Raw genomic sequence first — 24284 nt, forward strand, 5'->3', positions numbered from 1 at the left:
TGCATATGCCATCATCACTGGAAGAGCACAGCTAAAGATATGAATTAAGCATACAAACAATTGATTTACACTTATAATAGTAGAAATTAGAGATTGATCTCTCTCTTTTTTTTGTGAAATATGCATGCTGCCGAAACACAGGGGTAAAAGTATAGGCACATAAACAAACAAATAGTGAGTTGTTCAGTGATGGGGGGGGGGGGGGGGGAATTAATTTAAGAGGTTGTACTCTCTAACTTTGCACCTGTATAAAGAAGAAAGATCAAACTGCCTACACACTGCTGAAACCTAAATATTTCTGCCCGCATGCACTACACATAATCAGAAATAGTTTCTAAAAGCAGATAAACTTTACAAGACAGAAAAGGAAAACAGACCACATGTTTCTCTGAACATGACTGTTGCAAGTGAGAAACTCTGAGCAAAGACTAAATAAATACATACTAACAAGTGGTAGCTATAAACAAGTCCATCTAAGATGTGTACGAATACTCTAAATTGTTCTAAAACCACATGTGAGATGTATGGCATAATGCTAAGTTTTGCTACCATGTTTTTTCTGCAGCACATACAGTAGGTTTCGATGCAGTCCCCAGAGCAACCCAGCCAGTCCACCTAGGGCAGGCAATCAAGTGTCAGTACCTTGATCAGGTGTGTTAGGACCTGTAAGAGAATTCTCAAGGTATGGATTGATGTAGAAATGTTTACTGTGTTTAGTCATGTTCATCCAGTGAAGACAGGCACTGACTCATTGAATGCTGGATATGATGACTGGCATTTTGGCTAAAATAGTGTTTGGAACATTTCTCAACCATCAGCACTCATGCCAGAGACCTCTCACCCCAAGAATGATTTCTCTGCTGTGTTCAGCCTTGTGGTACACTAAAGCATGGAGGATTTCTTGGAAAGGTTCAAGTTTGGCTCGCCTTGGAAACTGGCAGTCAGGGAGCTAACCAATACATTCCCACAAAGGTGGTACTACTGAGCTTGGAATTTCCAAAATTCACACGTTCCATTCTGACATTACACTATTTACAGCAGTTTCAAGATTGAAAAGGATCTGGAGTGTGGAGTTTAGTGACTTGCTAGCTGTTTAACTTGCTTTCCCAAGCTGAACTGCAGTCTTAGTATGATGGACTGCAGTATAGCCCCTGCCCTGGCATCATGAAAGCCACCAAGAGGAAAGCAAAGACAAGCTTGTATTACCTCTCAGTCAACTCAAAATAATGGCCGTGTTATTGAGGCCTTCAAATTCTTTTTGACAAGCAAGGACAGAAGCAATACACCTTTGTAGCAATGGGACTGGAATGCTGCTTTCGCAGCAGTCAGGTGTGCCAATCAGAAGAAACAGCTGGATTTTGTAAGATATCAGTAGAACACCCAAGAGATAAAACACATTTTTGAACAACTTGTTTTTCCCAAACCCCCAAACTGTTAGCAGCTTAGCTTGGGCATTGATGGTATATTAAATCATCCAATATAAAAGCAAAACAACCTTTCCAAACATTTCATCCTGGTTGGTGCAAGTGGTACTTGCTCTTATTACAGTTATAGTTAAATGGTTTTGGTAGTTAAACTGTGTTTTGCCATTAACCACACAATACATGGATAATGAATAATATGTCATATTAGCAAAGATGCATGAGAATGCATAATTAATAACTTAATAATGTGATGAAAAGTTGTATAGTTCTGTCTATAACTAGTAATTGGTTTCTCTTTTATATCATTTTTTTTTACATGTATGCTTAATGTAGGGTGTTTGTTGAGGGTGTAGGGTGTACCTGAACTAGATATCATTTTGAACATATTATTTGCTGCTAATGAATGATTGTAATCAGCTTTCCTCCTAACTACTGTGGTCCTGTTGGCCTGTGACTTGTTGGGCCTGTTCAGTTTAGTGTGCACTTGTCCACACCTCAGAGCTACATGTATTTGAACCCATCCATCAGCTTTACAAGTAGAACGTCCTTGGGAACAAACTCACGCCTATCCGGAGTCTATAGTTACAAATGCGTTTCTTCAGGGACAACGGACAATAAACAATGCTGGTGATATAGATACAAAATCAGGGGCTACAGTGCGAGCGACTCCGGGTTACAGTGGATTTGCTGTTCATTTTGATGAACGCTCACAATTTTAACGCACTGATATCACTTTGAGACAGCTTCATGGAAAACAGGTTTGTTTACATAGCAAAGCATGTTTTTTTTTTCTCAGTTTGTGAGTGCACCCCCTGTCAGACCATGTATGGTAAAATAAAAAAGCTCATGTCTGCTTTAGTTGTGTTTGCACTTGTAATGTTGCTATAAACATATTTCTTGGTGATGGGGCTTCAGTGTGAGTCTCAATCTCTGTTTTCTTTTTCTTCGTTTTTGAGGAGCACTTACACCACTCCATCATTGTGTCACTGGTGGTTCCAAGTGTAATGTAAGCTTCAGTATAACCTCATATAATTCTTTTAACAGCAATGAAACTACAGTACTTCCTTGAATATATATCATTAATCAGAGGGCCTTCATGATCACAAGATCCTTCCGGAATTATATAAGCACTGTGACTCATTTCAGTTGATTGGTCAGACTTGTTGCTGTTAGGTTTTAGATGGTCTTTGGGAGGCACCTGGATTATTAATTTAAGAGATGAACCAAAAAAAAAGAATGCAAGGCATACATTGGTTAGTTTTTGTAGATGTTGCTGGATAAGACTATGGAATGTTGCACAGTGTTCCTCTCTCTGTGTTAGTAAGCTACTGTTTATGCAATGTGTACCATAAGCACACAAAGTCTCTCTCTCTCTCTCTCTCTCTCTCTCTCTCTCTCTCTCTCTGTCTCTGTCTCTCTCTCTCTCTCTCCCCCTTTGTCTCCTGCCTTGTGACCAATATGTGCCAAGCTGGTGAGTGATGTTGCGTCTTGATGTGTCCTGCGGGTTCTCTCTATGATTGCAGGCAAGGGCAGTTCAAGCATTTCCTCCGACCTGAGTTCAAGTACGGACCAGACATCGGCCAAGGCTCCAAAGAATGCGGCTACCAGCGAAGGTAGGGCATCTGGTCCTCATTAGCTGCCACTGGACTGCCTTTCTTTTTAACCTCCTCTTTGCCTTGTTGACTGTTTGGGGGGGGGGGGGGGGTTGCTAGATGCGTGATAATGAAATCAAAGTGGGCACAATGGTCATTCTGGAAGTCCTGTCTGTGTCATTTTTCCTTTCTGTGTTTTAACAATTAAGTCTGCAGTTAGTGGAGGAAATGCAGTTGCCTGTTGGTGCTGGTTAGAAATGGTGCCTGTGGGAAAAAGCTGAGGTGGAGCGCTCATTTGGGACTTTGTATGGTAGAGAATACAAGACAGGAGGCTGGGATGTGTGGGCCTTGATGTTGAGGTCAGCTGTGGGAAACCCCCTTCAAATCTGGTGATAAAGGTGAGTTCAAGGGTGACTGGGATTTTTTTAAATCAGTAGAATAAACGTGTTGGTCCACTAGTCCACTCTGGCAAGACAGATAAGAAAATTGTCCATAATTTTGCTAACACAACAGGCAGCAAACTCTTATATCTGAAAGTAAAAAAAAAAAAACACGAGACAGAAACACATGCACATATTCAGAGTTAGCTTTTCTCAGTGTGTTATCGGCAGAAGAATTAGCAGAAATGTCCCCCTTTTCAACTCTGTAGTGGTAACAGTAGCGTGGGGTGTGTGGAAACAGGCAGGAGGCCATGAGTTCGCATGTGGCAGGGAGAGTTGTGTGTTGAAGCTGGAGCTCTGTTCTCCAGGAGGTGGACCCGTTAGGGGCACCAGGCTGTGCGAGTGTGTGTGTGTGTGTGTGTGTGTGTGTGTGTGTGTGTGTGTGTGTGTGTGTGTGTGCGACAGGCTGGAGTGGCCTCCTGTTCTTGCGTGGCATGGGCGTTGTCCCTCCCCCCGTCCAAATACAGTAATGTCGGGAGCAGTGCTCCGGCTGACGTCCACTGAGAAACTGATTTACGCCCACCTCTCTGCGCGTCAGAGTAAGGGGAGAGAACAAGGCTTTATCCCATCTGGCTTAGGCTACCTTCGGCCTGTGCTGTGCCTGCCAGGGACACAGTGGTGTGCAGCATCTATTTCCAGGTGATGAGGCCACTGGTATGTGCTGCACTGCTGAACTGACCTTAAACTCCAATAAATAATTATTGTGGCTGACCACAGATATACCCCCAATACCCATGTTACAAAAACTTTGCATCTCTGAGCAGATTATTGTTTATTATGAGCCCATCTTTTACTAACAGGGGGTGAATGAGGATGAACTGCAGTCAGTATATCATGATTCACTACTACTGCATGATTGTGCTGCTCAGAATCATCCATGATCCTCTCCATGATCCGAACAACCGATCCCATTGGCTTTGTAGAACTTTGGATGACTGAAACCTTCACTGCAGGTTTCATCCTGTGACTCTAGTATGTGAAAACCCACTTGACTGGGTGCCCACTGGAATGAGTTCTCCCCCTCACATTTCAGCCAGCTGCACACTGAAGCATCATACAGCGATTTATGGCAGTGGAGAGTCATATGAACAGAAGGATGCAGCTTAGTGCAAAGTGCATAAAATACAAACTATTAAACGAGGATTTGTGGGTGTTTGCTTGCCCTAAAGATTACGTAGTCACAGAGGACCCGAGTGCTGTGACTAGCCAAACTAGGCACAGACTGAGAAAGCTCTGTGTTTACTGAGACAGAGCGCTCTGGCGTGGGATTGCATTAATGCATATCTGCCACCCTACTGCATGGCCACACTGGAAGAGCTCATTTGCTCCTGCGGGACTCACCATGGCCATACTCAGAACAGAAAAGAATGTTACGCTAAGCCTGCTGCCGTGGTAACCTGCCTGACAGACACAGGGCAGTGCAGTGTCAGCTTGTGCTGATAGCATTGTTCCAAGAGCTTGGCCTTTCCTGCCACTTCCTTAGTGATAACCTGCCAAGGCTGATTGCCCCTTGCTGTAGCTCAGGGTAGTTATAAATGTGGTGTATGAGTATAGGCATGCCGAGCATGGGCAAAAGCTGCTGCTCAGGAATAAAACGATGCCGGACCTCTGTCTACTGAACTTCTTTGCTGGGAATATTTGATTCCGTCCTGTTCCATAGCTTTCCCTCGACCCCACTGTGCCCGTATGTAGTCGTTTGGCTTTGATCTTCACTCTGCAACCATGTTTTAAAGTTCATCGGTGAACTGTACCTTGGAGCAGCAAAGTTTTAGTCCCTGGAATGTGACTTTGGACCCCAGAGAACATATTTTTTGCTAGTCTAGACTATTACATGACATTCGTAATACAATGCAGCATGCTGCTAGTTATATTGCTAAAACTGAGTGACATTTAAAAGCCTAAATAAAGAAAATAACCATCTTAAATTAATACTTATGGTTTACACTGGAGGTCAATCTGATTAGAAGGTTTTGGAGACCAGTCAGTCAACAGAAATGTTACTTTGTGCTTGTAATGTAAAATCAGTCATAAAGTGGAACAACCCAGAAAATGTGGCTGTTTGGAGGAGTTGTTCCCCTGTCCAGGGTATGTTTGCCCTCTTGTTTTCAGGTTTTCCACCAGGTCCATCAAAAGCACTGAGGACTGGAAAGCCAAGTTTGGATTGGTTTTATCAGATGTAATTAGGTCGGTGAGCCTCACTGGCCCTGCTGGAAGCAATCATTAGCCCCATGCTAGCTACATCTTTGGGCAACATGTGCTCTCTGGACCAAACTCCTGAACTGTAAAACCAGGTTAGCTCTCATGGCTCTCATATGGTGGCTGAGGCACTTTGCTCACCAGCCTGCAGGAAGACATAAGCATCTCTACCCTGTGTGATCAAAACTGTACTAACAACGGACTGGAATCTGGGTATTACACAAATGAAAACAGCAACATGTCGAAGGCAGTCAGCAGTTTACAATTTGACTTGCCGTGCTTGAGGCAGGTCCACTATTGCAGAACAGCCTTGGTGCCTCTGAGTTCACCCTCAGTGATAGAGACAGGGGCTCTGAGCGTGTGCGTCAGGCCAGAGGAATTCACTCTCTCTGTCTGAAGGCATTTAAAGGGAGAGTGTGCTGCCTCACCACAGGAGAAGCCCTCATTACTGGCTCGGCTCAGGCTGTACCACTAAGACAAATATTGTTTTGTTTCATGCAGAGGCTATAGGTGATGGTTAGTGGTTAGCATCTCACTGCAATGGGTCAGTGCTCCGGGCAAGGCAAGAAAGGGATCCACCACGGAAATCCCAGCACTCCGCAGCCTTAACGCAGGTCCGTGTTTAACTTGTGTACTGAGGGTGTTGCTCTGGAAGTGGGCTGATATAGTGTTGCGTGGTGTTTTCTCTGCGAGTTTCCTATGGAAATCGGAGCTCTGTGTCTGGAGCCTGCTGGGGGGGGGGGGGGGGAGTCAGGGTTGAGCTGCAGTTCACTCAAACAGACGCACACATTTGCACACTGTGGAAGGCAGGAAAGGGTCGCACACACACACACAAATGCAAAATCCTCCACTAGGAAGGTAGTAGTTTACCATCACCGATGGTTATTTTCCCAAAGCACACTTGCCCATATTCCAGTTCAGTTTCTGTTTATGTATACATATGATTATTTTTAGATTTAATACAATATTTTCTACATGCACAGCTTTTACGGTACAAAAACAGATATGGAAAGTAGATGGTAATCAGAGCCTTTTTGTTAAACCAAACTATGAAGAAGTTTAGTGAGTCTACCCAGTATCAACACTATTTAATTCAGTTGATTTATGACTTCAGCATTTAATTTGACTAATAGGTGGTCAGTTTACCCAAACACAGATAAACACAGTTTACCCAAAAACAGATAAAGATTTACAAGGTTTCTCAAGCCATTCTTCCAATATAGGAGCAAAATGTATTATTTGTCATACAATTGAAAAAAAAGTTTTTTATTTGTATATAAAAACATTTCTCAATTGAGTAGGAGCTCCAGTCTTGGGGGCTTTGGAGGTTATGCAAGCCATGGTGTAATAAGTTTGGAACAAGGCATCAGGTTCCTCAAGAGGGGCATAGAACAGATATAAGGCAATATGTTTCTTTTATACATTCCTTACAGCATTGCGTTGTTGCTCTGCTATATGGGGATTGTGTCAAAGCCAGTTCCCACTGACACTGGATTTTACTCAGTGCCCTGTACAGTCTTCAGAAGCTTTGTTCAGTCAGTTATAAGCATGTAGATGAGTTATAAGCATTATAAGCACGAGTTTTTTTTCCCCCCACTTGCTTTGTATTGTTCTGTATTTCAGTTTTTGAGAATCCTAGGCCAATTGTGACTACAAATAAGTATTTCTATGTGAAAATAGCCACAGATGGAAACTGCACATCATTTATGTTGTTTGGACACAATCGCAACATGAATATAATCGGAGGGGAATGGCTGATTTGCTCTCTCTGCCACTGCCATCAGTGTGACAAGATTTAAGAGTCATTTGAATGAATCATCCATTAATCAGGCAGTCAGAAATAGTGTCTGGCTTTAAACAATCACTCTGACTCCTTTTAGAAATATTGGCCTCTGGGCTAAAACATAGCAGCTGAAAAGCACTGAGGTGTTCTGTCATGGCGCGCAAACACTGCATTACACAAAACGTAAATAGACTTCACGGAGCAGACTTCACACACAGTCGGAAAAAGATAGCCTGCATAGTCACAATGCAAGAAGTCAGCAGTTCTGGACATGATTTTAAATTTGATTTCTTGCCTGCGCTCCAGGCAGTGCACGCCTGGTACAGCATGAATAGAGCTATGTAGAAAGGCGCCCCTTCTCACGAGACTCCAGATAACATTCTAGCTTCATTTTATCCTGGATCTGGAAAGCTGGGATCAGTGCTGCATTATGCAGACTTGGGGAAACATGTGCTAGCTCAAGATTGCATGGGTTCTGGAAGGCCAGTGCTGGTTTTATATTATCAGGACTCTGGAACGTATGGTCTGGGCAAATTTTCTTTGGCTCCACATGGAGTTTGTTTTGGAGGGGAATCATGGCTGAAAAGGTATGCAGCGCAATTTGATAGGCCTTCTGAGGTTCCACCCAGAAGACTGCCCCAACAACGTGTGCTGAAGAATACTCATCAATACTGGCTTTGACCCAAATGCAGCCTTGTGAACCTGTCCACGCTTTGACCAAGGGAAGGCGAGTGTTAAGTTTGCAAGCCCAGGAACAGATCCATGTTTTAATGAGAGCAAATGCCGAGGCAGAGCTTAGTCAGCAGATTTAGAATAGTGGTTTTGTATGTTAAATATAGAGTTTGGTGAAAAATCTAATTTACACAAGTTTTGGACCTTAACTATGGTGCTACATGCCACAACAGCAGCTCTATAGAGGCTGGAATTGTGTTCAGTTTATGCATGACAGGCTGAGAGGCCACAGTATCAACTCTATTTGAGATTCCCTACATTTATAGCATTTGTCAGATGATCTTATCCAGACCATATTCATTAGAATGACAGTACATGGGTTCCTTGGGAATTGAAACCCTGACCGTGGTGCTACCAGTAACTTGTTCTACCTGCTCTATCAAATAAGCTGCTTACAAAGCCTTTTGAAGTGTTTGGTCATGTGCAGTGCTAACTGGGGGTATAGATCTTCCTTGATAGATTGTTAGCACTGTCACTCACAGAAATAATCAAAATTTAGACAATAAGCATGTCTTGGATGATTAACTACATTTGGGATAGTTGTGTGAATTTGATTTTGTTTTGTCCAACTATTCCTATTGGGTGTCATATTCGTTGAAAAGATGGTATGTCTCTTAAAAAACAGCAGATAACTGCTAAAAACAAGATTTAATCCAGGTCATGGTACATATGGACACTGGAATGACTCCATTTTGATTTGAGAGCCCTCAAATTATCCTCCAAGAATGACACCACGATGTAGTCTAACTCCAGCTTGTGTCTTCTTTTTTATCCTTTTGTTCCCTGGGTCTTGTTTTTAAAGAGGAAGAGTGTTTTATCAAGTACAGCCACAGAATTCAGTTTCAGGGGAGAAACATGACAGGTATACATATATCAATTTCTCCTTCCAGAGATTTCACTTTTTCCATCGATTTGGACCATGTACCAAGAGTGCTGAACACCGTCCAACTGCAGATGTCATGTTTCCGAAGGAAGCTTGCACATTTAAGCAAAGTTTTTATGTCCACACAGTACACTTTTCTGCCTTGCCATTGCCCTGCCCATCGTGACAAATGATCAAATTTCATTGGCTCATCATGACAAATGAATGATACAAATCTCACTGGCTTCTGGGAGGAAACAGGTGGAAAGGGGGAGCCTAGAAATGGCTACGACAAAGGTGAGAAGGTTTCTCAGTGGGGAAGGAATTTGCTAAGAGAGAGGACTTTCAAGTGTTGTCTTCCTACCACATGTCAGTTATTGTATAACTCCATACTTAGTATTGCTAGACTTAGCCCTGGAGCACTGCAATATGTCACACTTGCACTGCTTTATAGCATACCTGATCACCTCATGCACTTTATGGGTAGAGTTATGTTCTGTGGAGTAGGGAAAATCTTTAACTTTGCAACTGGGAAACACAGATCACGAATATATTTTATAAACATCCATTTGGGTCTTAGATCTGCTTCACGAGGACGCCCTGTTGCTTTGGGAAGATGGAAACTCAGGAGTAAGTTTCAACCTTGCGTTTGAGTTTAACTAAGAGAGAAGTGGGTAAACCCACTTGTTGTGCCGTGCCAGAAGACGGAGCTGCCAACAAATTCTAAAACAGAACTGTCCAAGGCTGTAAAGAGGGAGGAGAAGACCAGGCTGACGAGTGGAGTGTGATCTTTATGTCGGACCCCTGTGAGGATGGCCACTTTGAGTTAGTGCTTTGAAAATGTGTTAATGAATACGCTGTAGTTTCACACATGCTGGGCCCTGTGGCCCTGGCACATTTTAGTGCTAGAACTTAGTGCGGCCTCTTTTGCAGCAGTCCTGAAACTTAGCCAGCCGTTGTAGCGATTTCTGATTGAGGTTTTAAAAAATGGAAAGATCTTTTGATGTCTGAAGACACTTGCCAGAACATTGCATTTAATGAGAGACACATACTCAACCACAGTGTTTTTCTTTCCAGAGCCCCAGCTATTACAAACCAACAAGTGGATAGTGACGATCCAGAAGGCAAGGCAGGTTTTTCAAAGGCAGGAGCTGAGTCAAGTCAAAAAAATGTCTCTGTTTCATTTCTGATGAGAATCTTGCGCGGTACATCAAGAAGGTTTATAAGCAACATATTCTTGCTGGGATATTTTAAGACAAGACTTAATGGAATCTTGGAATATATCAAATTATGTTTGTTTGTTTTTTCAATTTATGCAGACTGTAATCATTTTTATTGAGATATTTATCTAATGTGGTTTCACTGGCATTCCTGTCTTTTAATGTAGTCGTTTATCTCTAGTTACTATTCAAAACCAGAACTGAAATTTTTTATAATGTAAGAAACCATGGGAGAATAAGATACTTGTCATGCTTTTTGCGCCTTTTGTGAGCATTGCAGGCATATGAAAAAGTGTAACTTTTCTTAATCAAGTTGCCTTGTGCGTACAGTTCCATAATCCTACATTAACCAACCTATATTGGTTTCGTCCAGGGAGGTTGGAAAGATTTATGCTTATAAGAGACCAGCCTGCCTATATGTCAATACTGGACTGATTAGAGCAGTTGTACTCAACTACCCACCTGAGGACTCCAGCACAATTAACTTAGGAGTCCAGCACAACTGACTGAATTCAAATTTGTTGATCAGGAAAATCACAAATTTGCTGGATTCCGGACCTCCAGGACCATAGTTGTGCATGTCTGGATTAGAAAAAGCACAGTGTACTGTTACTGTTAGAAACATGGTCATACCAGGTCAGTCAGGAGTGGAGGGGGATTGCTTTTTTATGTGGGGAGGATAGAGTAAACATGACCCATGACTGGAGGAGTACTCTCGGAGGGAAACATTGTGCACTCCACCGTAAGGACTATTTTGGGGCACCTGAAGCCTTCCTGACTTTGATCAGCACTTAGCCTGGCCTTGAAAAGCCAGCAGGTTTACAGTGTGCACTGCAGTAACACTGCAGTAGGGATTCTGGCTTTGCAGTAGAAGCTGCTTTAAGGATTTAATTAACTTCCCATTGTTTTTGTATGTTTGTGTAGTTTAAAATGTTTTTTTTAAATGTGTTTGTTATGCTTTAGATAGCAAATAGTTTCTGGTTTTCTTCACAGTTCTTAAAAAGTTGTTTTCCTCTTGTGGTAGGCCCTATGTGTTGCTGAAATATTCTTCAATTTCTGGTAGTTTTTGACATATTTCTGCCTTAACCTAAGTGTTGTGATCAGTTTAGCAGCCTGTTAGCCTGACGCTGCAGAGGCAGTGAGTAATGGGTGGGGATCCCAGCACCTGAGAGGAGGTGTACACACAGGGCCATCAGCCCTGCCTCTCTTTCTCTACTCCCATCTTTTATTGTTTGCTTTTGTCAACATGTGCCAATCCACTCGTCCTTTTCCTCCTTGTTTATATTGGTTCCCCCCTTTATTGCCTAGACTCTTATTGTTGTAATAAATGTCCTTATTATTTAAAAAAAAAAAATCCCCTTTTGTGTTGTGGTTTTGGTAAATAAGATGGCCATAACATCAAAAGGTATCCCTGCGCCATACACTACTGCGGCCTCTTATGTTGCGCTAGGTTGTTTGCTATTGCTAGACTCATCCTTTTGCATTCTTGCTTTCTGTAACGGCGTAACAAGCAGTTGATTCTGACATGCCTAATGTTTACCTCCTGTTTCCAGTTGCTCTGTTCTGTTCTGTCAGCCCTGTGGTGGCTTTGCCAAAATACCAGCACGACTTTGGTCCTCGTACTGAGAGACAACGGCAACAAGCTCCAGATATGAATAGCACACTTCCATCACTTCCCTGGTGCATAAAGTTCTAATACAGTAGTGACACACAGCTGGTCATAAAATCCCCGGGTAGCCAACTGTGGAATTAGCTGTGGTCAGCTATAACAATATGGAGGGGGAAGTGTTCTGTATAGAAGGGACTATAATAGCTATATAGTTTACCCAGAATAGACATACGTTTGCCTTGAAAAAACGGGTATTCCTAATTTTCACAGTCATGGTTTCACAGTCATCTTAGCCAAAACAACACGAATTGTGTCACGTCTCAGCTCTTTATGAACTGCACTATATGTGGTTTATTTGGCGCAAAACTCACACTCAGAAGTAAAGCTTCCATGCCTCTGTGGTCGACACGGGCATCTTTGTCTCTAAGCTGGTTTCCTGCACGGGGGAAGTTAGAGCACCGAGCAGGAAGTTGGTAGACAGCTATTACTATTGTGCACAAGGGATTTTGATGAGGTCATTGCTTCCCTTTAGGAGGCCATGTGCTGTGCGGCGGCGTAAGCTTCTTGTTCTCTTTGATGTCAGACTGGAATAGGATTATATTAATAGGATTATATTAAGGTGGGCCAAGTAAAGCTGGTAGAAAAGTGATGTTCGTAAATGACACAGTGTAATAGCCGTCAAGGAGAATCTCATTTCATTAGTCCTGATAGGCTTTACATGGAATTCAGTAAACTCTTCAGTGAAATCTTCTACAGGGACCCATGTGGTAGTGATTTAAACCAGCGTATTTAATTGCATTATGTCTATGATCACATGAGCACTACATGTTGTATGTAGCACTGCGCAGCCCGTCCTGGTGCTTAGCCTTAGTAGAGATTAGGTCTCTGTAACGGACACTGAAGGTCCTGAATGAGGACACTTGCCAGTTCTGGTTTAGAGGGGTGGGAGGGGGCTAACTGGCCTGCACAAAAAAACTCTGGGTACTTGGCTTCATACCGGAGAGCCAAGAGCAGCTTGAGTTATATTCCAGACATGTTAACTTATCGCTCACGCTTGACATGAGACCTGTGGAAGTCATCAATTAACATATGTTGGAATGGAAGTGTCGGAACACTTATGATTACACTTATAGTTTCAGCTATGAAATGAACATTAAATGCACCTGTGTTTCAAAAATGTCTCTTGCTGCCACGTTGCTGTGTGTGTGTTCTATAGGTGTAGTTTTTGGTGGGATGCTATCATTTGTGCTCAAACTACTCATGTAATGTGTTAGGTTGGGTGGAGTGAACAACGTTCCCCCCAAAGTAGAAATGAAACCACCACCGGTGTGTTCCATTTCCCACTTTTGATTTTTGTAATGCATTTTTGTGTGGTTAATTTAAATGTATGGTGGCTGGGACACAGATTGATCAGAGTCCAGAATACCTCTCTAGATCCTGGGACACAGAGTAATCAGACTCCAGAATGCTTCTTTAGATCCTGGGACATAGAGTGATCATACTCCAGAATGCTTCTCTAGATCCTGGGACACAGATTGATCAGACTCCAGAATGCCTCTCTAGATCCTGGGACACAGAGTGATTAGGCTCCAGAATGTCTCTCTAGATCCTAAGACACAGAGTAATCAGACTCCAGAATGCTTCTCTAGTCCCTGGGATACAGAGTGATTAGGCTCCAGAATGTCTCTCTAGATCCTAAGACACAGAGTAATCAGACTCCCGAATGCTTCTCTAGATCCTGGGACACAGATTGATCAGACTCCAGAATGCTTCTCTAGATCCTGGGACACAGATTGATCAGACTCCAGAATGCCTCTCTAGATCCTGGGACACAGAGTGATTAGGCTCCAGAATGTCTCTCTAGATCCTAAGACACAGAGTAATCAGACTCCAGAATGCTTCTCTAGTCCCTGGGATACAGAGTGATTAGGCTCCAGAATGTCTCTCTAGATCCTAAGACACAGAGTAATCAGACTCCAGAATGCTTCTCTAGTCCCTGGGACACAAAGTGATCAGACTCTAGAATGCTTTTCCAGATCTGGCTCTGCTCTGTGCATCAGCAGCGAGGCTCCCCCAGAAAGCAGGGAGGGGAGAGAGAGGGCGAGGCGGACGGGTTGAGGACACGAGAAAGGCCTTTCTTTCGCCTCTTTTACTGTGGCAAAGCCCTGGTTTATAGACCAGATGTTTGAATATTTCCCCCATGATGTTTTTGATTTAATAAAACAAATCCTATGCTTGTTGGAATGAGTCACTGCAGAAGCGAGGTTTGTCATAGGGCCCCTGATATTTACAGTGACACAATTACTTAGCTTCTCTCAATGATAATTAAACCATGGAAACATCAGCGAGGAGGAAGGGAGGGAATTCTGACCCCACGATATGCTGCGACGAACAAATGAAGGGAGAGAGAGAACCGAATATCCTATAGCTTCAGCTCTCCCGCTCTCTCGTAGCTCAGCACTCTTGCCCCAACTGCTTTGATACCTGATACAATATGCAGCACTACTGTAGCTCAAAGACTGCTGTGGTTAATTGCGAGTGTGGTTAACAGCGAGTGTGGTTAACTGCAAAAGCCGTGAGACCAGTTAGCATGTTGACATTTGCACTAGCTTTCATTTAACCTTGGCTGCATTATCGTTCCTTGCTGTCCTTTGTAGAAGACTCTGCCCGCAAGCCACCGTGAGGAAAAGGAGTTTGAGAAGAACCCAGTCTAGCTACTTCTCTTCCAGTGATTTACTGCTCTGCTGCGAGAAAGGATAAAGAAAGTTTGATTTGTTTGGACGCAGTCCCTTTGCGTGATGACTGACTCTGACATTTTGCAGCGACTGACCTCGGCACCGGGTAAATGCGAAATAGGTGTGCCCCGTCGGAGTCAGACATTGGAGCAGAGTGCGGCGAGATGCCTGCGAGTCATTTGTCCATGTGGGCGCCAGCAATGGGGGCACACGGGGGCGCAGCTGTTCCCGAACACTGTGAGCGAGAGGAATCTCGCGCGAGCCACGTGGGAAGCATTTTAATCAGAGCAAGATGCCTTGCTGGAAGCTGAATGGGACACAGCTGAGGCGGGTGCAGGTTCCCCGTCTGTCCTGGGTGGGGGTTGTGGGTGTGGGGTGTGCGCTGGTTCAGACATGCTCGGGTCAACTCCAGACACAGCCAGTCCCTCTGCAGATCCACATAGCTAACCATTTCAAGTCTAGCTTTTTCCTTCAGAACCACCGGTTTGTATTGAATTAATGGCGTTTGTTAAGGTTTCCCCCCGGCAGGCATGACGTGGTGGGGTATGCGTTTGGGAAAATGCAGTGCCCTCGTCCCAGGGCCTCCAGTTGCGAAATGTGACAAGCTTCCTGGGGATCATGGCAAGATCAGGTTACTGTCTACTGCCAGAGATCAGACCCTGTGATGGCAAGAAACGTGCTCCATGACATCACTTCCTGCTTCTTGTAGCTGTAAGGAGGATGAGAAATCCAGGGAATTTTTTTTTCACAGAAAAGCTCAAATATCAGTGCAGAGTGAATGTGAGTGGTTAGGTCTATGGAACAATAGAGCTGAGTTTGACTGATTTAGGTTTTCTCTCAGCTCAGGGTACATTCCGTTCAGATTTTAAATATTGAAATTTTGGCTTTCTGGTTGTGAGTCTTTTGGAAACCTGAACAATATTTTTGTAAAAGTGAACAACATGAGAGAATGTGTGTGTGATGAGGGAGTGTGTGTGTGTGTGTGTGTGTGTGTGTGTGTGTGTGTGTGCGTGTGCGTGACCTCCAGTTCACCTGTAATAAAGGCCTCGGGAGTCTGCTGAAAACATGGAAACTAGCTCTTACTCCAAACATCTCATTTGCATCCTTCAAAAGGGTGGAGATTTTTGCTCAGATTGCGTTTAAGAGTCCTGTCTAAAGATAAGTGCCAATCTGCATTGTGCGTGTTCCACAGCAATTACCCCTGAACTCTCCTGAGATGAAACAGTACTTGTGTTTTTTTTTTTTTTTTTTTTTTTGGGGGGGGGGGGGGGGGTGGGGTTACAGGGATGCTGTTGATTTTCTGAGATGGTGAAATATCTTTCAGTCCCCCTTTACATCTCTTGCGTCCTTGCCGTTCTGTTCAGTCTCCACGTAAACGGGTGTTACTCATTATTGTGAGCAAGTTCGGTAGACGGTTTATCTGCATGGTTGTTGAAGGGGTGCTAACTGTGAGTGGTTACAGGAACCCCATGCAAAATATGCTAATTGGCACGGTGGCATTCTCTGAATTCCTTTCTGCCATTTTAAAGGACTCATCAGTGAAACCTCCCACTTCTCTTCTTATGGTCAGAGGATTCGGGAACTGGGATGGTTTTGTCATATTGAACTGTTTATGCACGCATTTTTTAAACCGAGATAGTCACTCTTTTGGCATTTTGAAACTTTCATGAGTTTAAAGGACAATTATCCATCCATTGCTGCCACTATGGCTTTCTGTCATTGCCAGTAAGTTGGATACATTAGAAATGTTTTGAAGGTATTTTAGCTGTCGCACTATAGTGTTCATAAATGTCTAGTAAATATAATAGTACATACATTCTAATTGTTATTTGCCAGTTACCCTAAAGTGACATAGAATGACTGGTTGATTTTCAGGAACTTTGAAATTACTTCTAAAACTGACATGATTTGACAAAAACCTGGAAACACAAGCCTTTGAGTTGCCTTTGAGTGGGCCATAGTGGGTAGCTTTGGCTGTGTATTAAAGATGGATTAAACTGAATTATTCATGTTTGTCTTCACAAGCGCTTATCCACTCTGCGAGGAGTACTTGCCATGCTCTGCCTCACACTTCTCCACACACTCCTTACACTCTTCCTCAGGCTCTGCTTCACACTCCTCCACACACTCCTTACACTCTTCCTCAGGCCCTGCTTCACACTCCTCCACACACTCCTTACACTCTTCCTCAGGCTCTGCTTCACACTCCTCCACACACGCCTTACACTCTTCCTCAGGTACCTCTCCCCACTCCTCCACACACTTGTCCTCACACTCCTCCATACACTGCTCTTTACACTCCTCTTCACACTCCACCTCATGCTCTCCCTCATGCTCCTCTTAACACTCCTCTTACTCACCCTCCTCTTCACACTCCCCAGCGACCCTCGGCACTGACTGTTTCCGTCAGAGAGCCAAAGTGAGATGGCACGCAACGTTTTACATGAGTTGTGCTACACCCGGGGGATAAAGCTTTATTTCGGAGTGACAGATTAAGTGTGCTGTCACACACAAACAAAAAAAAAGCAGATCCCCGGGCTTATGTAAGTTCATACCTCAAAATTCTTGAGGTGGATATGAGAAATTTACAGGAAAAATGGTTCCTTACTCTGTGGCGGACAGAGATTTTGTGTGAAGGGTTAATGGTCTGTCAGCATAGGATCCTAAGAAGGACAGTGTCCGAATTCCTCATCATACCTGTCTGGAATACCAATTTGCAGCCCATTATTGTCATGGCAAGCTGCCTTTCTCCTTTATGTCGCGAGGGCTCCCTTTCTGGTGGCATCTGGCCAGCCTGGTACTGGGTGGCCGCCGGGCATTACATGCTGTGTTTTGTGTTTATGTGTACATGGCACCTGGAGGTTTGCGTTCACTGGACGGACATGTTGGGAGCCATGCCCCTTGGGAGGGGGTTCTGTCACGGAATGCTCGCCTCCCGTGTGTCACGTGGTTTGGCCCGCCACGTGCAGTGGGAGGATTCTCGTTTGTGGCCACGCCTGCACACACCTGTACCTCATCCTGTCTGTGTATTTAAACCCACATCAGTGTGTGCAGTGTCATTGGTCATTGTTGATGGAACGTGTTAATGTTAAGGTTAAACGTATGCGTGTTTATCGTGTTTGTTTAATGTTAACCGTTCATGTTCTTCGTTTGTAATACGTGTGAGTGCCGTTGTCGTTATGTGTTAATAAATGTTTGGCCATGTCGCTGGAGTCTGTGCATCCTGCCCCTCACCCTTCGGCACTCGGGCCACCACACATTACAGAATGACCAACCACCACAGGACGCCAGCTCCCACGGCAAAAAACGGACTTCCTAGCGGGAGGTGCGTAGGCACCCCGCGCACTGCTGCCTGGATCCCAGGACACTGGGGAGAGGACCACGACCACTGTCCATGTCTTCTCCAAAAGCAGAGGGGAACACCCCCGGGGGGGGCCTAAGGATGTTGAGCCTAGGCCAAGGAGGACTGAGGGGCACCACACCGACCAGAGAGAGGGTGGTTGGGTGGAGCATCGAGATCTCCAGTTGGGAGAGCGGAAGCTCAAATCCCTTCCATTCAGCGGACTTGCCAGCGAGGCTGGAGGGTTCTGCTCAAATCCCCGGAGGAAATCTGCCTCTGGGACACTCCTAGAGCAGCGGGAGAGATGAGGACCATTGGGGGAGGTAGCACATTTACATTTACATTTACAGCATTTAGCAGACGCTCTTATCCAGAGCGACTTACAAAAGTGCTTTTTCATTTACTCATAGAATATATCCTAGTACAGTACAGTAGGTTAGAATCAAACATACCAATGAACTAGAATACTGTTGAATACAGGGATGAATGCTGATACCTAGAAGTGCAAAATACATAAGGTCTATCTTAAACAATGATAAGTGCTATAAACAATAAGTGCTAGAGTTTGTTAAACAACATAAACAATACCCTACAATAAGTACTAAATTAGTCAGTCAGTATGGGAGCAGTGTCAGTTGTCCTTTAAATATTCTGCAAATAGATGGGTCTTCAGTCTGCATTTGAAGACAGCAAGGGACTCTGCTGTCCGGACAGTAAGTGGGAGTTCATTCCATCATCTTGCAGCCAGGACAGGTCTCGATGCTTGTCGTCCACAAGACTTGAAGCAAGGTATTTCAAGCCAAGCCGTACTTGAGGTTCAAAGTACTCGAGGTATGGATCGGGCTTTGACCATTGACCTCATGTATAAAGGGGCTGGTCCATTTTTGGTTTTGTAGGCAAGCATCAAGGTTTTAAATCTGATGCGTGCAGCTACAGGGAGCCAATGAAGGGAGTGCAGCAGTGGAGTAACGTGTGAACTTCGGAAGATTGAAGACCAGTTGTGCAGCTGCATTCTGGACAAGTTGGAGAGGTTTAATGGCTCTTAGAAAAGACCAGCAAGTAGCGAGTTGCAGTAGTCTAGCTTTGAGATCACAAGAGACTGCACAAGCACCTGGGTAGCTTCTTGCGAAAGATAGGCTGGAATCTTTCGTATGTTACAAAGAAGGAATCTGCAAGACCGGGATAGATTAGAAACATTCGTTGAGAATGACAACTGGTTGTCCAAAGTTATGCCCAGGCAGCTTCGGATGGTGATATCAGGGAGTTCTCAAAGGAAACAGTGAGGTCATGGTAAGGGTTGGGAGTACCTGGGATGAACAGAAGCTCGGTTTTACTGGGGTTGAGCTTCAAGTGGTGGGCTGTCATCCATGACGCGATGTCAGTCAAGCATGCTGAGATACGTTTGGAGACCTGCGTGTCAGAGGGTGGAAAAGAAAGAAATGATTGAGTGTCATCGGCATAGCAGTGGTAGGAGAAACCATGAGAAGATATTACATTACCAAGAGAACGAGTATACAAAGAGAAGAGCAGGGGGCCTAATACTGAGCCCTGTGGAACACCATTGGAGAGTCTACACGGTTTGGATGTGGATCCTCTCCATGTCACCTGATAGGACCGTCCATCCAGATAGGACTGAAACCATCTCTAAGCAGAGCCAGTCACACCAAGCCTGGAAAGAACAGAGAGAATAATGTTCACTGTGTCAAAGGCTGCTGAAAGGTCTAGAAGAATCAAAACAGATGACTGTTTGGCAGCTTTAGCGGCATGAAGTTTCTCAGTCACTGTTAAGAGGGCCGTTTCTTTAGAATGTGCCGGTTTGTAGCCAGACTGATTGGGATCATGCAGATGGTTCTGGGTGAGAAAAAGAGACAATTGATTATAATCTGCTTGTTCAAGGGCTTTTGAGAGGAAAGAGAGACGTGATACCGGTCTGTAGTTGGTAGCGCTGGAGCTGTCAGGTGTGGCCTTCTTGAGGATTGGTACCACCCTGGAGGTTTTGAATGCAGTAGGCATTTATCCAGAGGATAAGGAGTTGTTGATGATGACAGAGATGAAAGGAAGCAGAGCACGTCTGGGGCGGACATGCACCCCCGCGTGTCCGTTGAGGCCACGGACACGTTTGAGGCCACGTCACGGCGCCTTATATGTTTGTGTGTGGGCACTATTGTGTGTTTGTGTTTGCGCCTTGTGTCTTTACAGGCGTAATGTCACTGGGAGCGTACCGGAGTGCTCTGAGAGAGGCAGGGAGGCTGCCTTTCTCCCTTTCGTCGCGAGGTCTCCCTTGCTGGCAGCCCCTGGCCCGCCTGGTACTGGGTGGCCGCCAGGAATTGCCGTGCTGTGTTTTGTGTTTATGTGTACATGGCACCTGGAGGTTTGCGTTCATTGGACGGATGTGTCGGGAGCCACGCCCCTTGGGAGGGGGTTCTGTCATGGAACACTCATCTCGCGCGAGTCACATGGTTTGACCCGCCACGTGCAGTGGGAGGATTCTCGTTTGTGGCCACGTCTGCACACACCTGTACCTCATCCTAAGCAGTTGCTTAGCTGAGAGAGCACTGGAAGAGGCTTGTGTCTGTTGTGCTGTTCATGTCCTGTTGGCTGTGGACTCTCAGTGGGAAAGGTGGATAACAGGGGCAGACCTCTGTTTGGTGTCATTAGGCAGAGGTTTTTCGAAATGGGCCTCTGATTAGTGCTGAAAGGGGATTAGTGCAATTTTGAATCCCCTCCGCAATACTTCCCTCTTTCAGCATCTTAGCAGTGTGGCACATGTGGTCTGGCATGACTGATCAGGCTCAGAGATTATCCAAGGTGGGCATGTAACACGTGCGCTAAGAGTTGTGCTAAGTGTTAGCCGATCATTGTGCTGCAGTAGCAACTGGCCAAAGTAATAAAGCAGAATGATTGCCCATGGCCCCAAACAACCAGACATGACCTCAGAGTTATGCTACATCATCCTAGTTTTGCTGTCTCACACACTGTGTCCAAACTTCCTCGCTTAACGAGACTTGTTTTTAGCTTGGTCTCGTGTTTGCTTGATGCCAGTGCAGATGTGGACTGGAGTCCTGAAAATCCTGTCCGCCGCAAGCAAACCCCAGGGTGCAACCGTTTCGGAAGGGCCAACTTCTGGTCACGGGAAGGTCGGCGTTCTGGCGACCGGGGCTGAGGGCCGCAGGTCGGCCGCTCCGACCACTTCCTGCTTGGCCGTTGCCGGCAGCAGCATTATACGAATGGATGCCGTGAGCTTTGCCCGCCAGCCCACACGCTAGATTCGGGGCGAACACAGCAGTGCGGTCTCTTCAGTCACGCACGTGAACCTACACATTGAACGTTCTGGTTTTCTCTCTCGTTTTTCTCTTTCTTTTGTAACGTGGTTTTGGCTCTCTTTTTAGCGTGCCACATTTCACATGCACTAAGCCTGGACACTCATGTATTTGTTTCGATTTAGACGTGCATTTAGATGCGATCATCTTGTTCCTTTAGTCTCGTTTTAAGATGTATTGACCAGTCTCCCTGGGCTTGGCTGAGTCTGCATTGCTGCTGTGTTTATGGCGATGCAGTTTCCATATGGGGACTTTTGGTGGCAGTGAACCAGAACGCCAGACGCCGCGGTGCCAGTGCACCACATGACGCCGGAGCACCAGTCGTCTACGGAGTCGTGCGGCAAGAGACATGCTTCCACTCGGAATCCTGCCACTTGTGGTCTTGTAAAACTTCGAGGACTAAACAGTCTGAACACATGCTGGGAATATCGTGGGGTTATGTGGGGTTATGAGGCTTGGGATTTTTTACTGTTCATGTCAGGGGATTACTATATACGCTTTAACAGAGACGGCGTTCAAGTAAAGTTTCTTTAAGGTGGAAAGAAGGGCGTTCCTCCAGGCCACCAGTACTGGCCCACAGCTGAACACAGTGGCAGTAGGGCAACGGGGAGATGAGGCCTAGTTCGGTGTGCCCAGCCCCTAGGATCTGGATAGGTTTGTGGCGCTCAGGAAACACGCCGTCTGTCAGGGGAGATTAGCGTTGGCGAATAGGGCTTCCGCGCGGGGGACGGCATACGCCCCAGGCCTGAGCTGTGGCCCTCTAGTGGTCGTGTTTCCGGAAAATACCACGCCGTGGCCATCGGTGCACGATGAGGACCGGCATGTAGGAGGTGGAGAAAGATCGGCAAGTGCCTCGAAAAGAAAAAGGGCAAGATTGGTTTACATGATTTCATCAGCTTGTCTCTTTCACATAATGAGTTTCAGAGGGCATTGGGTGACACTCTCTCCCACCCTCTCTTGCTGTCCATCACTCTCTTTATCCCACTTCTCCCTCTTTGTATCTTTTCCTCTCTTCATCTTCCTTTCTTTTTGCAGACTCTCATTCTTTGTTTTTCACTTTGTCTCGTTGTTATTTCCTCTCTTTTCCCGTCTGTGTCTTCAGACTCGGACATCAGTATGCGGACGCTGAGCACGCCCAGTCCTGCTCTGATCCTCCCGTGCTCCTCCCCTCCCCTCTTCAATGGCTCTTCCACTTCCTCTTCCTCCTTCACTGCGGAAACCATCGCCATGGTGCACTCTCCGCCCACAGGCCTCACACACCCACAGCGGGGCCTGTGGCAGCCCAAGGACCAGCAGGGGGCGCCCATCGACATCCTTCCTGACCACGCCTTCCTGCAGATCTTTGCGCACCTGCCGACCAACCAGCTGTGCCGCTGCGCCCGCGTGTGCCGCCGCTGGTACAACTTGGCGTGGGACCCACGCCTGTGGAGGACTGTACGCCTGACCGGAGACGTGCTGCATGTGGACCGTGCTCTGCGTGTGCTCACACGCAGGCTCTGCCAGGACACTCCCAACGTGTGCCTGACCCTGGAGATGGTGGTGGTGAGCGGATGCCGGAGGCTGACCGACCGTGGGCTCTACACGGTGGCCCAGTCCTGCCCGGAACTCCGCCGCCTGGAGATAGCCGGATGCTATAACGTCTCCAACGAGGCTGTGTTCGAAGTGGTCTCGCGATGCCCTAACCTGGAACACCTGGACATCTCAGGTAAACTGCTATTCTATGATATTTTAATGTCAGAACAAACAGGGGAATGAAATCTTGTCAGCAAGTTTTAAACTGCTGTGTCCTCTTTCTGTTTCTTTGCTACTATGTATGTCCCTGTAATCAAATTAATCAAACACTCTCGCTTGGCACTAATTTGCTGTGTTCAAAGTCCTTGATGTCTTTTCTTTTCAGATTTAGGGGATTTACAGATGCCTGTTGAAAATAATGACTGTTACACTGGAAAAAAGTGATTAGGGATAAGCTGTTGAAGCTGTCTTCATCTGCAGTTGGCATGATAAATGCACATTTAGTGTGCTTGTTTGGTTCACTCTCTGTCACAAACATGGACTGATTTCATCTCCAGAGAGTTTTAATGGAAGGCCCTCCAGTAAAAACATTTATTAAGCAAATCCTTAATATTCTTCTAAATCAGTTCGAAATGCTCAACCCTGATGGTTGAGGAATGTAACCATGTAAATTCCTCGATGTTTCTTAGGCATCCTGGCCTCCTGTTAGTGATTTAACTTGTTTATCCGTTTGTCTCTGTAATTCCAAAGCAATGTAATTCTCCCAGTAGAGCAGCGAAACACATCCAGGCCAAAGCCCATAATGGCCCAAATGCAGCCTGGCGTGAACACAGGATGGCCCAAACACAGCCTGGCCCAAACATAACCAGCCAAAAGCCCAGCACGGCCTAGATACAGCATAGCCCAAACACGTCAGCCTGGCACCAACTATACACTACCTGGTGCAAATTCAGCTTGACCTAAACACGGCCTCATCCAAGCATTGCCTACCCTAAATACTGTTCCACTGCTAAAATTAAACCGCACGCATTCAAACAGACCGCTTGCTTATTGCAAAGGACAGCTGCAGGCATCATTTTCTCTGATTATTCTGAAATGTCCATGACTTCCTCTTGGAGCTGGGAAATGTATTAATAGATTCGCACTTTCTGTCCAAATGCTCTACTTTCCATAAGGAAAATGAGCCCTTGTTGAACCTGGACCTCTGACATCAAGGTGCTTTGGGAAAATCTGCTCCACTCATTAAGAGTGTGACTGACAAAGGCATTGACTGATTTACTATTTCTCAGATGAACAATACTGTTATAAGCAGTTAATAAACAGTTATAAATCAGTTATTTTAGTTGAATACATTTTTTTCCCACCAACATTCCTGATCTATCTGGATATGCTGTCACATCTATTTATTTATTTATTTATTCATTGTCATCAAGCTATGTCCTGAACTAGCATGTCTAAGCCAATACACAATCTTTTTTTTCCAAGTTATGTCTGAACCCCAAGGGGACACCAAGGACGG

At 45.2% G+C, this 24284-nt stretch overlaps 1 protein-coding gene across 4 annotated transcripts in view; it reads left to right on the plus strand.

Annotated features, from left to right (window-relative positions):
* fbxl7 (F-box and leucine-rich repeat protein 7) overlaps positions 1-24284 on the plus strand; it is a 36952-nt gene that overhangs the window by 9518 nt on the left and 3150 nt on the right. For 2 of the 4 annotated variants that reach the window (XM_027001260.3, XM_027001259.3), the window contains exons 2-3: positions 2948-3037; positions 22356-22958. In XM_027001260.3, the coding sequence (XP_026857061.1) occupies positions 22370-22958 (589 nt within the window). In that variant the 5' untranslated portion in view covers positions 2948-3037; positions 22356-22369. Of the gene's footprint in view, positions 1-236; positions 2183-2947; positions 3038-3225; positions 3415-22355; positions 22959-24284 lie in introns of those variants that run through there. The other 2 variants (XM_081722467.1, XM_081722468.1) reach the window with 2 other exon arrangements.

Source organism: Electrophorus electricus, chromosome 11 (genome assembly GCF_041902795.1).
Source record: "Electrophorus electricus isolate QZ-2024a chromosome 11, ASM4190279v1, whole genome shotgun sequence".
NCBI classification, from domain to species: Eukaryota; Metazoa; Chordata; class Actinopteri; order Gymnotiformes; family Gymnotidae; genus Electrophorus; species Electrophorus electricus.